This window comes from Coregonus clupeaformis, chromosome 18 (assembly GCF_020615455.1).
Source record: "Coregonus clupeaformis isolate EN_2021a chromosome 18, ASM2061545v1, whole genome shotgun sequence".
NCBI lineage: Eukaryota > Metazoa > Chordata > Actinopteri > Salmoniformes > Salmonidae > Coregonus > Coregonus clupeaformis.
In genome coordinates this window covers 50,911,199-50,924,117 of record NC_059209.1, presented here as the reverse complement: position 1 = coordinate 50,924,117, position 12,919 = coordinate 50,911,199, and the positions used below count along the sequence as shown (strand labels likewise).

Sequence of the window (12,919 nt, the reverse complement as noted above, 5' to 3'; positions counted from 1 at the left end):
CTCTCTCGCTCGCTCGCTCACTCACACACACACACACACACACACACACACACACACACACACACACACACACACACACACACACACACACACACACACACAGAGAGCTTGTCCACACCAGTGGAACCAATTTCAGCTGGCTTTGCACTTTGTTACCCGTAGCTCTGTTAAAGGAGATAATAATAAATGAAGGTCAAGTGTGATATTAATGGAGGTAGCTGGCTTTGTTTCCCTCTCCTCGTTGCACAAGACTCAGGACATGCGTGAGTTACTTATGAAAGAACACGCCTTCTCCCCAACACGTGGCATAAAATAGAATTATAGCCACAAGGGTGTGTGTGTCTGTCCCTAAGCACGAAGCATCATGTTACATTGAGGGGGCTATCAATCACAATGCCCTACACTACAGATCAACTTCAATCACCTTCATTATATATGACTGTTTATCACGATGCCCTACACTACAGATCTACTTCAATATACAGTGAGGGAAAAAAGTATTTGATCCCCTGCTGATTTTGTACGTTTGTCCACTGACAAAGACATGATCAGTCTATAATTTTAATGGTAGGTTTATTTGAACAGTGAGAGACAGAGTAACAAAAAATCCAGAAAAACGCATGTCAAAAATGTTATAAATTGATTTGCATTTTAATGCGGGAAATAAGTATTTGACCCCTCTGCAAAACATTACTTAGTACTTGGTGGCAAAACCCTTGTTGGCAATCACAGAGGTCAGACGTTTCTTGTAGTTGGCCACCAGGTTTGCACACATCTCAGGAGGGATTTTATAATAATAAATAATAATATGCCATTTAGCAGACGCTTTTATCCAAAGCGACTTACAGTCATGTGCGCATACATTTTTACGTATGGGTGGTCCCCGGGGATCGAACCCACCACCCTGGCGTTACAAGCGCCATGCTCTACCAATTGAGCTACAGAGGACCACGTGTCCCACTCCTCTTTGCAGATCTTCTCCAAGTCATTAAGGTTTTGAGGCTGACGTTTGGCAACTCAAACCTTCAGCTCCCTGCACAGATTTTCTATGGGATTAAGGTCAGGAGACTGGCTAGGCCACTCCAGGACCTTAATGTGCTTCTTCTTGAGCCACTCCTTTGTTGCCTTGGCCGTGTGTTTTGGGTCATTGTCATGCTGGAATACCCATCCACGACCCATTTTCAATGCCCTGGCTGAGGGAAGGAGGTTCTCACCCAAGATTTGACGGTACATGGCCCCGTCCATCGTCCCTTTGATGTGGTAATGTTGTCCTGTCCCCTTAGCTGAAAAACACCCCCAAAGCATAATGTTTCCAACTCCATGTTTGACGGTGGGGATGGTGTTCTTGGGGTCATAGGCAGCATTCCTCCTCCTCCAAACACGGCGAGTTGAGTTGATGCCAAAGAGCTCGATTTTCACCCAGTTTCACCCAGTTCTCCTCTGAATCATTCAGATGTTCATTGACTTCAGACGGGCCTGTATATGTGCTTTCTTGAGCAGGGGGACCTTGCGGGCGCTGCAGGATTTCAGTCCTTCACGGCGTAGTGTGTTACCAATTGTTTTCTTGGTGACTATGGTCCCAGCTGCCTTGAGATCATTGACAAGATCCTCCCGTGTAGTTCTGGGCTGATTCCTCACCATTCTCATGATCATTGCAACTCCACGAGGTGAGATCTTGCATGGAGTTCTAGGCCAAGGGAGATTGACAGTTCTTTTGTGTTTCTTCCATTTGCGAATAATCGCACCAACTGTTGTCACCTTCTCACCAAGCTGCTTGGCGATGGTCTTGTAGCCCATTCCAGCCTTGTCTAGGTCTACAATCTTGTCCCTGACATCCTTGGAGAGCTCTTTGGTCTTGGCCATGGTGGAGAGTTTGGAATCTGATTGATTGATTGCTTCTGTGGGCAGGTGTCTTTTATACAGGTAACAAACTGACATTAGGAGCACTCCCTTTAAGAGTTTGCTCCTAATCTCAGCTCGTTACCTGTATAAAAGACACCTGGGAGCCAGAAATCTTTCTGATTGAGAGGGGGTCAAATACTTATTTCCCACATTAAAATGCAAATCAATTTATAACATTTTTGACATGCGTTTTTCTGGATTTTTTTGTTGTTATTCTGTCTCTCAATGTTCAAATAAACCTACCATTAAAATTATAGACTGATCATTTCTTTGTCAGTGGGCAAACGTACAAAATCAGCAGGGGATCAAATACTTTTTTCCCTCACTGTATAAGACTGTTTATCACGATGCCCTACACTACAGATCTACTTCATAGCAGCATGTCGCAGACAGTGTGTAAAATATCCAGACATATGTGTTACATATGTGCACATCACAGGAGGCTGCTGAGGGGAGAATGTCTCATAATAATGGAATGGCATCAAACACTTGGAAACCATGTATCTGATACCATTCCACCAATTCTGCTCCAGTCATTAAGGTGCCACCAACCTCCTGTGGTGCACATCATGCACAAGGAATGCACCCGAGATGCTGTTCGAAATCCTTATCTCAGGACCCTGCTGACATGGCTTGTTATTATCCATCTTACAGACATGCACTGTTGATAAAGGGGCGCAACTTTGGTTTTATAAGTGGGGGACACACAAATGTTGTAGATCCGCTTTAATATTGCAGATAGATTGTGGCTTCCATAATTGTCTGCATCATTTCCAATCCCCCATATATATTTTTGTAAATATCTATATATACACTAGCAGTCAAACATTTGGACACACCTACTCATTCAAGGGTTTTTCTTTATTTAAAAAAAATGTTTACATTGTAGAATAATACTGAAGACATCAAAACTATGTATTAACACATATGGAATCATGTAGTAACCAAAAAACTGTTAAACAAATGAAAATATGTTATATTTTAAATTCTTAAAATAGCCACCCATTGCCTTGATGACAGCTTTGCACACTCTTGGCATTTTAAATATATTTTCATAACACTTAGGCTTCTACTTCCAGCTTATACATACTATATACATTTATACTTACTATATACATTTTACGGACACAGTATATTTTACAATAGTTATCTTTTGTTTGTTTTTAGTCCCATCCTTCAGCTCCACTCAACACCTTGCCAGCTACATCAGTCAACTAAAGAGTAGCCATTTTCTGTTCTGCTTCCTTTTACAACTCGGTGAAAGAGCGCAACGCATACGCACTGTACTATGCTCAACTCTCCCTTGCTGGTCCAGCCAGCCTTCCAAAAGCTTTGCCTTCACACAGCCTGTCAGCCTGTGGTGTCCGCGCGGTCCTAAATCCAGTTGCATAAACACTCCAAACAGCCTATCCGACTGCTCGGTGGCGTCCGCATGGTCCTAAAGCACACCGTTTCCGTGTTTTGTATCACATTCCAATAATAAAAATTAGGGGGGGGGGACAAAAATGCAATTTCAGAATGTCGGGGGGACATGTCCCCCCCGTCCCCAGTGAAAGTTGCGCCCCTGAAAACATGACATGGTTAATGACCGCTCATACAGCTGCCGACAATACACACACATCGTCACGGTGTGTCCTTCCCAGAGGCAGCAGCAGCAGCTTGAGCAGAATTCAATCACTATCACCATAAATAAACTGTCTGTTGCCATGCTCCAATGTGCTTGTATGCGAATTGCGACGCTAAACATCATCAGCTCATTCGGACAGTGACGACATTAGCTGCTGTTACAAGCCTTTAGAGGGTAACAGAGGATATGATGAGAGGACAGCTTAGTTATTATTGGTATACATATGTATTAATATGTGTATCCATGTGCATTAATGTGAGACTGTTTCCCTCCGCACTCATGTGCGCGCGCACACACACACACACACACACACAGAGGGAGGGAGAAAGCCTTGTGGGACAAGGTCACCTTGGAATGCGAATGCAGCACACTGCATGAACCCTTGGCAGCCGTATTAAAATGATCACCTCCCCCATTCTGAACACTGTGCTGTGGATGCAGCAGAGCAGTGCATGCTGCTGGAAGAGGAACCACAGTAACAGTAGTATATCTCTGCTATCACATCTCTGCATTGACCTTGACGTTTTAGAGGGGTCAGAATTGCGCAGTGGCCTGATAGCTACTGTTGGTCTCTTCAGGAAAGCTTTACTGGTCGAGGGAAAGAGGCAGGGAGAATAGCAGAGAGGTGATCGGTAGATATATATTTGATTGAAGACAGCAAAGAGATGACAGATTGTTTGACCTGTATGTCCTTGACTGTAGTTTCCACATGAGGTTAACAACACCCGTATCATATTGTATCCCTCACATACCTGCACACAGTCGTAGGTCTGTGATCTGTGAAGCACTGTCCCTAATGCTCACTGTAATCTGTGCAGCAGTGAAGCCGTTAACTATTGACTTATGCCGTCAAGCAGGGAGGCAAGCAGCGGGAGGGAGGGGGGCAATGGCAGTGGGGAAGTAGTAATGCATTCTGGTCTAGGTTCTATAGATGACTGCCAGCTGCCGAGTCCTATCTCCTCTCTGCCTTGCTCTTGCCCTCCCTCCCTCCCTCCCTCCCTCCCTCCTTCCCTCCTTTCCACTCTGCACTGCATTGAGAGAAGCATGTGGAGGAGAATTGTAAATGTGCTGTGCTGTGAGTGTGTGTGAGTGTGTGTGTGTGTGTGTGTGTGTGCAGCGTGAGAGTGTTTCAGAGAGGAAGAGCCGCAGCTAGGAGAGGGAGAGAACACGAATGCAAGAGGGGGAGCGCCTGCCTCACTCCCCTTGTCATAGCGTGCGGGCGTGTGAATGTGTGTGTGAGCAGTGTGTGTGTGAGCAGTGTGTGTGCCCGCTGCAATGCTGAATAAGGACAATCGCTGCTGCCTCCGCCCCCCCGCGCCAGGATGATGTAGCGGCCCAGGGTAGTGTCGCGTCTCGGGGAGCGCCGGGCCTGCAGAGCAGAGAGGAGAGAGAGGGGGATGAAGGGCCGAGGCTGCTGGGAACCAGGGACGGTCCGCTCCTTCTGCAACTCGGGCTGCCTCAGTAAACTGAACCAGGGTCAGTACAGCAGCTACAGCTCAGCCTCAGGAGGAGACAGCCTCCACACTCCTCTCACTCCACCCCGAAGGAAAACCTCGGCCTGCCACCTCCTCCACCTCGTATGCCTCGGAGGTATCCATCCATTTATCCATCCATCTCTCTGTATCGCACCGGCGCTCTCTGGCTTTTGTCTCTATCCCGTACTGCTTGGGTCCGGCTGCAGCCGGCGTTAGGGCTTTGGACCATCCACAGCAGCAGCAGAGTTGAGATGGGTGGACCTGCATTCATGGGGATGCAGCCTCCCCTCCCTCTCCTCTCTCACCCTCCCTCCCTACCTCTCTTCCTCCGCTCCCTCCCTCTCTCTCTCCCTCTCCCATTCACTCCCTCTGTCTTCCGGCTGCTTCACCTTGTTGTTTGCATGTAGAAGTGATGTAACTTGCAACATGCTAGCAAGCCCCTAGCTGTGTATATCTGCATGCCATAGTTGTGTCTGTGCATGTACAGTATGTGATACCACATATGATGATGACATTGAGGATTGTAAAGATGCTAGGTCTTGCGGCTCCCTGGGTCCTAGAGCCGCTCTCAGCAGAGTCATCGAGATGATGACCACACTGATACTGCGCTAAAGTATAGTTACTGTACCAGCATAAATCTACTTTGGGTTGCTTTTTATTTATTTTATGGGCGTAAGTTTAATGAATTAGCCTACTTTATCACCATGTGAATATGCAATTGATTTGCATTCTGTTTCTGTTAGGGGATTGCAAGTTTGTAACAGCAGTTTATCAGTCCATGGTTAGATTTGGTTCTTAGTTTTGAAACTTTATTTGGGGAACTTTGTCCATGTCACAAGTGTGTCAGAGTGTGCATGTGTGACTGTTCGTGCAGGCCTGTGTAACTAACTAAGCATGGTTTGTGTGGTCAGTGAATGTGAGGTGAAGTGATGGGGATGAACCCATTCATGTCCCACATCACTGGACTTTACAGTGTGTCCACAGTGATGTGTTGAGTGAGTTGAGCTGTGGTCAGTTTGTATTTTTTATTTTCATAATTTGGTCCTTTGATTGGTCACAGTCTCTTATACCGTAGACCAGGGGTAGGCAACCCTGTTCCTGGAGTGCTGCAGGTACTGCAGGATTTTGTCCCAGCTAGGCACCACCCCTGACCAACTAAGCTAATTGATCAGTTCAGTGATTGCCTAAATTCAACACACCTGGTCTTCCAGGTCAGTTAAATCAAAAACATGAAGTGCCTGCGGCCCTCCAGGACCAGGGTTGCCTACCTACCCCTGCCGGAGACTCTACTGCACGATGACTCTTTTTTCTCTCTTTCTCTCCATCCCTCTTTCCCACCCTCCATCCCCCTCTCTCTCCCTCCATCCCCCTCTCTCTCCCTCCATCCCCCTCTCTCTCCCCCTGGAGGCGGTAGTGATGGTTCAGTAGGACAGCTGTTTGCTCCTGCCCTGGGCTTTCTGTACTATCTCTGCGCTCCACTTGGCGCGCACACACACACACACACACACACACACACACACACACACACACACACACACACACAGTTTTCTTGTCAAAGACTGTAAAAATGTGACCTGATGCATCTCTGCTTGTCACTCAGCATTAAGGAGATAGATTGGGGGTAAGGCCCTGCGATAGACTAGCGTCCTGTCTAGTCTATCGCACACATAGGGAGTTCCATACCGGTAAGGAGATTGGTATTGGTATTTTATTAGGATCCCCATTAGCTGATTAATTAATAGACAAGAACAGCTCAAGGACAGAACTACATAAAAACGTTTTAAAGGCACCCGTAGGCTACATATCAATACATACACACAAACTATCTTGGTCAAATAGGGGAGAGGCGTTGTGCCGTGAGGTGTTGCTTTATCTGTTTTTTGAAACCAGGTTTGCTGTTTATTTGAGCAATATGAGATGGAACGGAGTTCCATGCAATAATGGCTCTATATAATAATATGCCATTTAGCAGACGCTTTTATCCAAAGCGACTTACAGTCGTGCGTGCATACATTTTTGTGTATGGGTGGTCCCGGGGATCGAACCCACTACCTTGGCGTTACAAGCGCCGTGCTCTACCAGCTGAGCTACAGAGGACCACCATATATAATACTGTACACTTTCTTGAATTTGTTCTGGATTTGGGGACTGTGAAAGACCCATGGTGGCATGTTTGGTGGGGTAAGTGTGTGTGTCAGAGCTGTGTGTAAGTTGACTATGCAAACAATTTGGGATTTTCAACACATTAATGTTTCTTAATAAAACAAGAAGTGATGCAGTCAGTCTCTCCTCAACTCTTAGCCAAGAGAGACTGGCATGCATAGTATTTATATCAGCCTTCTGATTACAATGATGAGCAAGACGTGCCGCTCTGTTTGGGGCCAGCTGCAGCTTAACTAGGTCTTCCCAGTGCTGGACCACACGACTGGACAATAATCAAGATTAGACAAAACTAGAGCCTGCAGAACTTGCTTTTTGGAGTGTGTTGTCAAAAAAGCAGAGCATCTCTTTATTACAGACAGACCACTCCCCATCTTTACAACCATTGAATCTATATGTTTTGACCATGATAGTTTACAATCTAAGGCAGGGCTGCCCAACCCTCTTCCTTGAGATCTACTGTCCTGTAGGTTTTCAGTCCAACCCTAATTTAACATATTTGATTCAGCTAGTTAAGGTCTTGTTGAGCAGCTAATAAGTAGGATCAGGTGTGTTAAATTAGAGTTGGACTGAAAACCAACAGGAGGGTAGATCTCCAGGAAGAGGGTTGGGCAGCTCTGATCTAAGGTAACGCCAAGTAATTTAGTCTCCTCAACTTGCTCAACAGCCACACCATTCATTACCAGATTCAGCTGAGGTCTAGAACTTAGGGAATGATTTGTACCAAATACAATGTTCTTAGTTTTAGAGATGTTCAGGACCAGTTTATTAGTGGCCACCCATTCCAAAACAGACTGCAACTCTTTGTTAAGGGTTTCGGTGACTTCATTAGCTGTGGTTGCTGATGCATATATGGTTGAATCATCAGCATACATGGACACGCATGCTTTGTTTAATGCCAGTGGTAGGTCATTGGTAAAAATAGAAAAGAGTAGAGGGCCTAGAGAGCTGCCCTGTGGTACAATGTTTGACATTAGAGAAGCTTCCTTTATAGAAAACTATTGAGTTCTATTAGATAGATAGCTCTGAATCCACAATATGGCAGAGGTTGAAAAGCCATAACACATACGTTTTTTCAACAACAGGTTATGGTCAATAATATCAAAGGCTGCACTGAAATCTAATAGTACAGCTCCTACATTCTTCTTATTATCAATTCCTTTCAACCAACCATCAGTCATTTGTGTCAGTGGAGTACATGTTGAGTGCCCTTCCCTATAAGCATGTTGAAAGTCTGTTGTTAATTTGTTTACAGAGAAATAGCATTGTATTTGGTGAAACACAATTTTTTCCAACAGTTTGCTAAGGCTGGCAGCAAGCTTATAGGTCTACTGTTAGAACCAGTAAAGGCCGCTTTACCATTCTTGGGTAGCGGAATTACTTTGGCTTCCCTCCAGGCCTGAGGACAAAGACTTTCCTCTAGGCTCAGATTAAAGATATGACAGATAGGAGTGGCTATAGAGTGAGCTACCATCCTCAGTAGCTTTCCATCTAAGTTGTCAATGCCAGGAGGTTTGTCATTATTGATTGATAACAAAAAAAAATCCACCTCTCCCACACTAACTTTACAAAATTCAAACTTGCAATGCTTTTCTTTCATTATTTGTTTTTTATGCATGAATACGATGGCTCACTGTTCATTGTTGGCATTTCCTGCCTAAGTTTGCCCACTTTGCCAATGAAGTAATCATTAAAATAATTGGCAACATCAAATGGTTTTGTGATGAATAAGCCATCTGATTCGATGAAAGATGGCGTTGAATTTGTCTTTCTACCCATCATTTCATTTAAATTACTCAAGTTATTTTTCCATCATTCTTTATATCATTGATCTTGGCTCCATAATACAGTTTCTTCTTCTTTTTGTTGAGTTTAGTCACATAATTTCTCAATTTGCAGTAAGTCAGCCAGTCAGATGTGCAGCCAGACTTATTAGCCACTCCTTTTGCCCCATCTCTTTCAACCATACAGTTTTTCAATTCCTCATCAATCCATGGAGCCTTAACAGTTCTAACAGTCAGTTTCTTAACAGGTGCATGTTTATCAATAATTGGAAGAAGCAATTTCATAAATTCATCAAGTGCAGCATCTGGATGCTCCTTATTAATCACATCAGACCAACAAATATTTTTTACATTATCCACATATGACTCACAGCAAAATCTTTTGTATGATCTCTTATACCCTATTTTAGGCTCCTATGAGCCGTTCCGGCTTGCACAAGCCAAGGCTAGTGCAAGGCTACTTACTTACTTACTACGGCTGTGACGATACCAGTATCCAGGGGTGAAAGTAAGGCGGTCCGGTATGGTGTGCCGGCAAAATAAATAGTGGGGGTACGCCGTACCGGTAACATGTGAGCCTATCACAATTATTAACACAAAATGACAAGAAAACTATAGCCTATTACACCATTATTTAACATTACCGCATGTCAGCCACATGAAACCGGGTAGTATACGCTCCAAATTGCATTGTGGTACGATGAGAACACTTCCATTTAGCTAAGGCAGGGATGAGTGGCCAAGACCGAGACGCGCGTGCACAGTGGACGCATCAATTCGGCAGTGTAGGCCTAATGACAATTGCAGAATGTCATTACAATTCACGTTTCGGTGTTTTGTAACAGATGTCTCTATTCTTTTATCAAATTGAGGGTTCACACTGCACTGTTTGGATGCTGGAATTATTTAGTGGACGAATGTGTAGCGTTCAGGAGTGCCTTTTTAAAGTGATTGTTTAACAATCAGATAAACTTCATGACTGGTTATGTTTCTGCCACATTAAAAGGTAATACATGTTAAAAGTTATATGACAATCTTGACTAGGCCTACTAGGCCCACAGAGATCATATCAATTAATAGGGATTATAGATGTATTCTATGATTATATCTAGGCTATAAAAAAAAATTAAATGTGCGCGCACACATAGGGAGTACCGTACCGGTAAGTCTACTTTCACCCCTGTGTACACTACAGTAAGACCTCAATCTTCTGTTCTGTCCAGTACCTCTCCTATACTGCTGTCTGCAGAGTGTGCTTGTTGTTACAGATTAGAGCTATCCTCTGTGGGTAGAAGTTGACCACAGGAAGTGCTCGAGGATCAGCTTTCCCTCCTTGCATTTGAACCGCAACCATCAGCAGGGGGAACAAACTGACCTCACTGATTAGCAGGTCTATGCTGTTGTCCTTAGATGTCAGAGGGGGTGTGTGTGCGTGTGTGTGTGTGTGTGTATGTGTGTCTATGTCTGTATGTGTCTGTCTATGTGTGTGTGTATCTGTGTGTATCTACGTGTGTGTGTATCTGTGTGTGTGTGTGTGTGTCTGTCTATGTCTGTGTGTGTGTGTATCTATGTGTGTGTTTGTGTTAATCAAACACAAATCGGTTGGCCAATATTATCGGCCAATATTAGCCTTTCACAGAATTATTTGTATCGATCATTATTGCACAGATAAAGCGCCAATATTATATACATAGAATAAACAAATACAGTGTCTTCAGAAAGTATACACACCCTTGACATTTTCAACATTTTGTTGTTACAAAGTGGGATTCAAATGGATTTAATTGTAATTCTTAGTCAACGATCTACACATAACACTTTGTAATTTCAAAGTGGAAGAAAAATTATAGCATTTGTCAAAAATGTATGAAATATCTTGATTAGATAAGTATTCAACCCCATGGCCGCCTTTGGCAGAATCACCTTTGGCAGTGATTACAGCTGTGAGTATTTCTGGATAAGTAAGTCTCTAAGAGCTTTGCACACCTGGATTGTACCATATTTGCATATTATTATTTTTTAAATTCTTCAGGCTCTGTCAAGTTGGTTGTTGATCATTGCTAGACAGCCTTTTCAAGTATTGCCATAGATTTTTAAGCCGATTTTAAGTCAAAACTTTAACTAGGCCACTCAGCAACATTCAATGTCATCTTGGTAAGCAACTCCAGTGTATATTTGGCCTTGTGTTTTCAGTTATTGTCCTGCTGAAATGTGAATTTGTCTCCCAATTGTCTGTTGAAAAGCAGACTAAACCAGGTTTTCCTCTAGGATTTTGCCTGTTCTTAGTTCTATTCCGTTTCTTTTAATCATAAAAAACTCCCTAGTCCTTGCCGATGACAAGCATACCCATTGTATTCAGGACATAAAGTTAATTTCTTTGCCACATTTTAATGCAGTTTTACTTTAGTGCCTTATTGCAAACAGGATGCATGTTTTGGAATATTTTGTATTCTGTACAGGCTTCCTTCTTTTCACTCTGTCAATTAGGTTAGTATTGTGGACTAACTACAATCTTGTTGATCCATCCTCATTTTTCTCCTATAACTGTTTTAATGGTCATGGTGAAATCCCTGAGCAGTTTCCTTCCTCTCCAGCATCTGAGTTAGGAAGGATGCCTGTACCTTTCTAGTCAAATGCGGGTAGATTTAGGTATTGGCGGGTAAGAATGTCTATTTCACCAGCCACGTTGGCGGTTGGTCAATTTGCAGGGCTCTACAGTGCGAGCATTACATTCGCATTTGTGAATAAAAATAGAGTCAAAAGTCAAGTATGAGCATATGTGCAAGTTGCGAGTTCTAGCAGAAAAATGCTGAAGTAGCTGTTTTCAAAGTATTTCTGCTGTTTTGTTTCATAGCTGCTAAACGCACAAAGAAATATGAATCCTACCTCCCACCTCGCACAGCAACAGCTTTGCGTACTGTGAGTGAAGCGCTGATAGATTCATTTTTGGAGGCACTGGCACAGGCATAAAAGTTGGTCTAATTTACTTGAGTCAGCAAAGTGAGACTTTGTCCTCCTTTTTCTTGGCTATTTACATTGTTTTCTTCACAAGCTTGGTTGTTTTTCAATGTTAGTTTGAATCTGCTGCTTCAACTGATAGCATTGAGACGCTGTAGATGCTGTCTACTACTAGTCACATCCCAAATCACACACACCGACAAACTGAAACGACTCGAGTGGCCCCGTTAACCCCAGTAACCTCCCGCCCTTAAAGGGACAGCTGACATTTTTTTCTCATCTGATATTTTGGGTAAAAGACTCAGGTCACAAATAATGAAATGAAATTGAGCAATATACCACATTACTTCTTACTAATACATTTCTTGTTTTAGAAACATTATAAAGCATGATCATCATTTTTTAAATGTAATTATGGTGAAAAAATATTTTTGCAGGTACCTGCCACAGTGGCTGGTGGAACAAAAAGTACATTTTAGGCCTTGTTTGTAGTGACTGGGTGTATTGATACACCATCCAAAGTGTAATTAATAACTTAACCATGCAGTGGGATATTCAATGTCTGTTTTTAGTTATAATTTTACATTTACATTTACATTTTCGTCATTTAGCAGACGCTCTTATCCTTATCCTATTTTTTTATTTTTTTGGGGGGTGGGGTAAGGGGGGGTAGAAGGATTACTTTATCCTATCCCAGGTATTCCTTAAAGAGATGTGGTTTCAAGTGTCTCCGGAAGGTGGTGAGTGACTCCGCTGTCCTGGCGTCGTGAGGGAGCTTGTTCCACCGTTGGGGTGCCAGAGCAGCGAACAGTTTTGACTGGGCTGAGCGGGAACTGTGCTTCCGCAGAGGTAGGGGGGCCAGCAGGCCAGAAGTGGATGAACGCAATGCCCTCGTTTGGGTGTAGGGACTGATCAGAGCCTGAAGGTACGGAGGTGCCGTTCCCCTCACAGCTCCGTAGGCAAGCACCATGGTCTTGTAGCAGATGCGAGCTTCAACTGGAAGCCAGTGGAGT

The 12,919-nt window shown here is 43.6% G+C and overlaps 1 protein-coding gene across 5 annotated transcripts in view; it reads left to right on the top strand.

Annotated features, from left to right (window-relative positions):
• The window catches only part of LOC121530961 (oxysterol-binding protein 2-like), a 78,777-nt gene that overhangs the window by 27,932 nt on the left and 37,926 nt on the right, over positions 1–12,919 (top strand). The window contains exon 1 of one of the 5 annotated variants that reach the window (XM_041836373.2): positions 4,641–5,119. The exons of the other annotated variants lie outside the window; for them this stretch is intronic. Within the exon in view, the coding sequence (XP_041692307.1) occupies positions 4,927–5,119 (193 nt within the window). The 5' untranslated portion in view covers positions 4,641–4,926. Of the gene's footprint in view, positions 1–4,640; positions 5,120–12,919 lie in introns of those variants that run through there. 5 annotated transcript variants of the gene reach the window in all.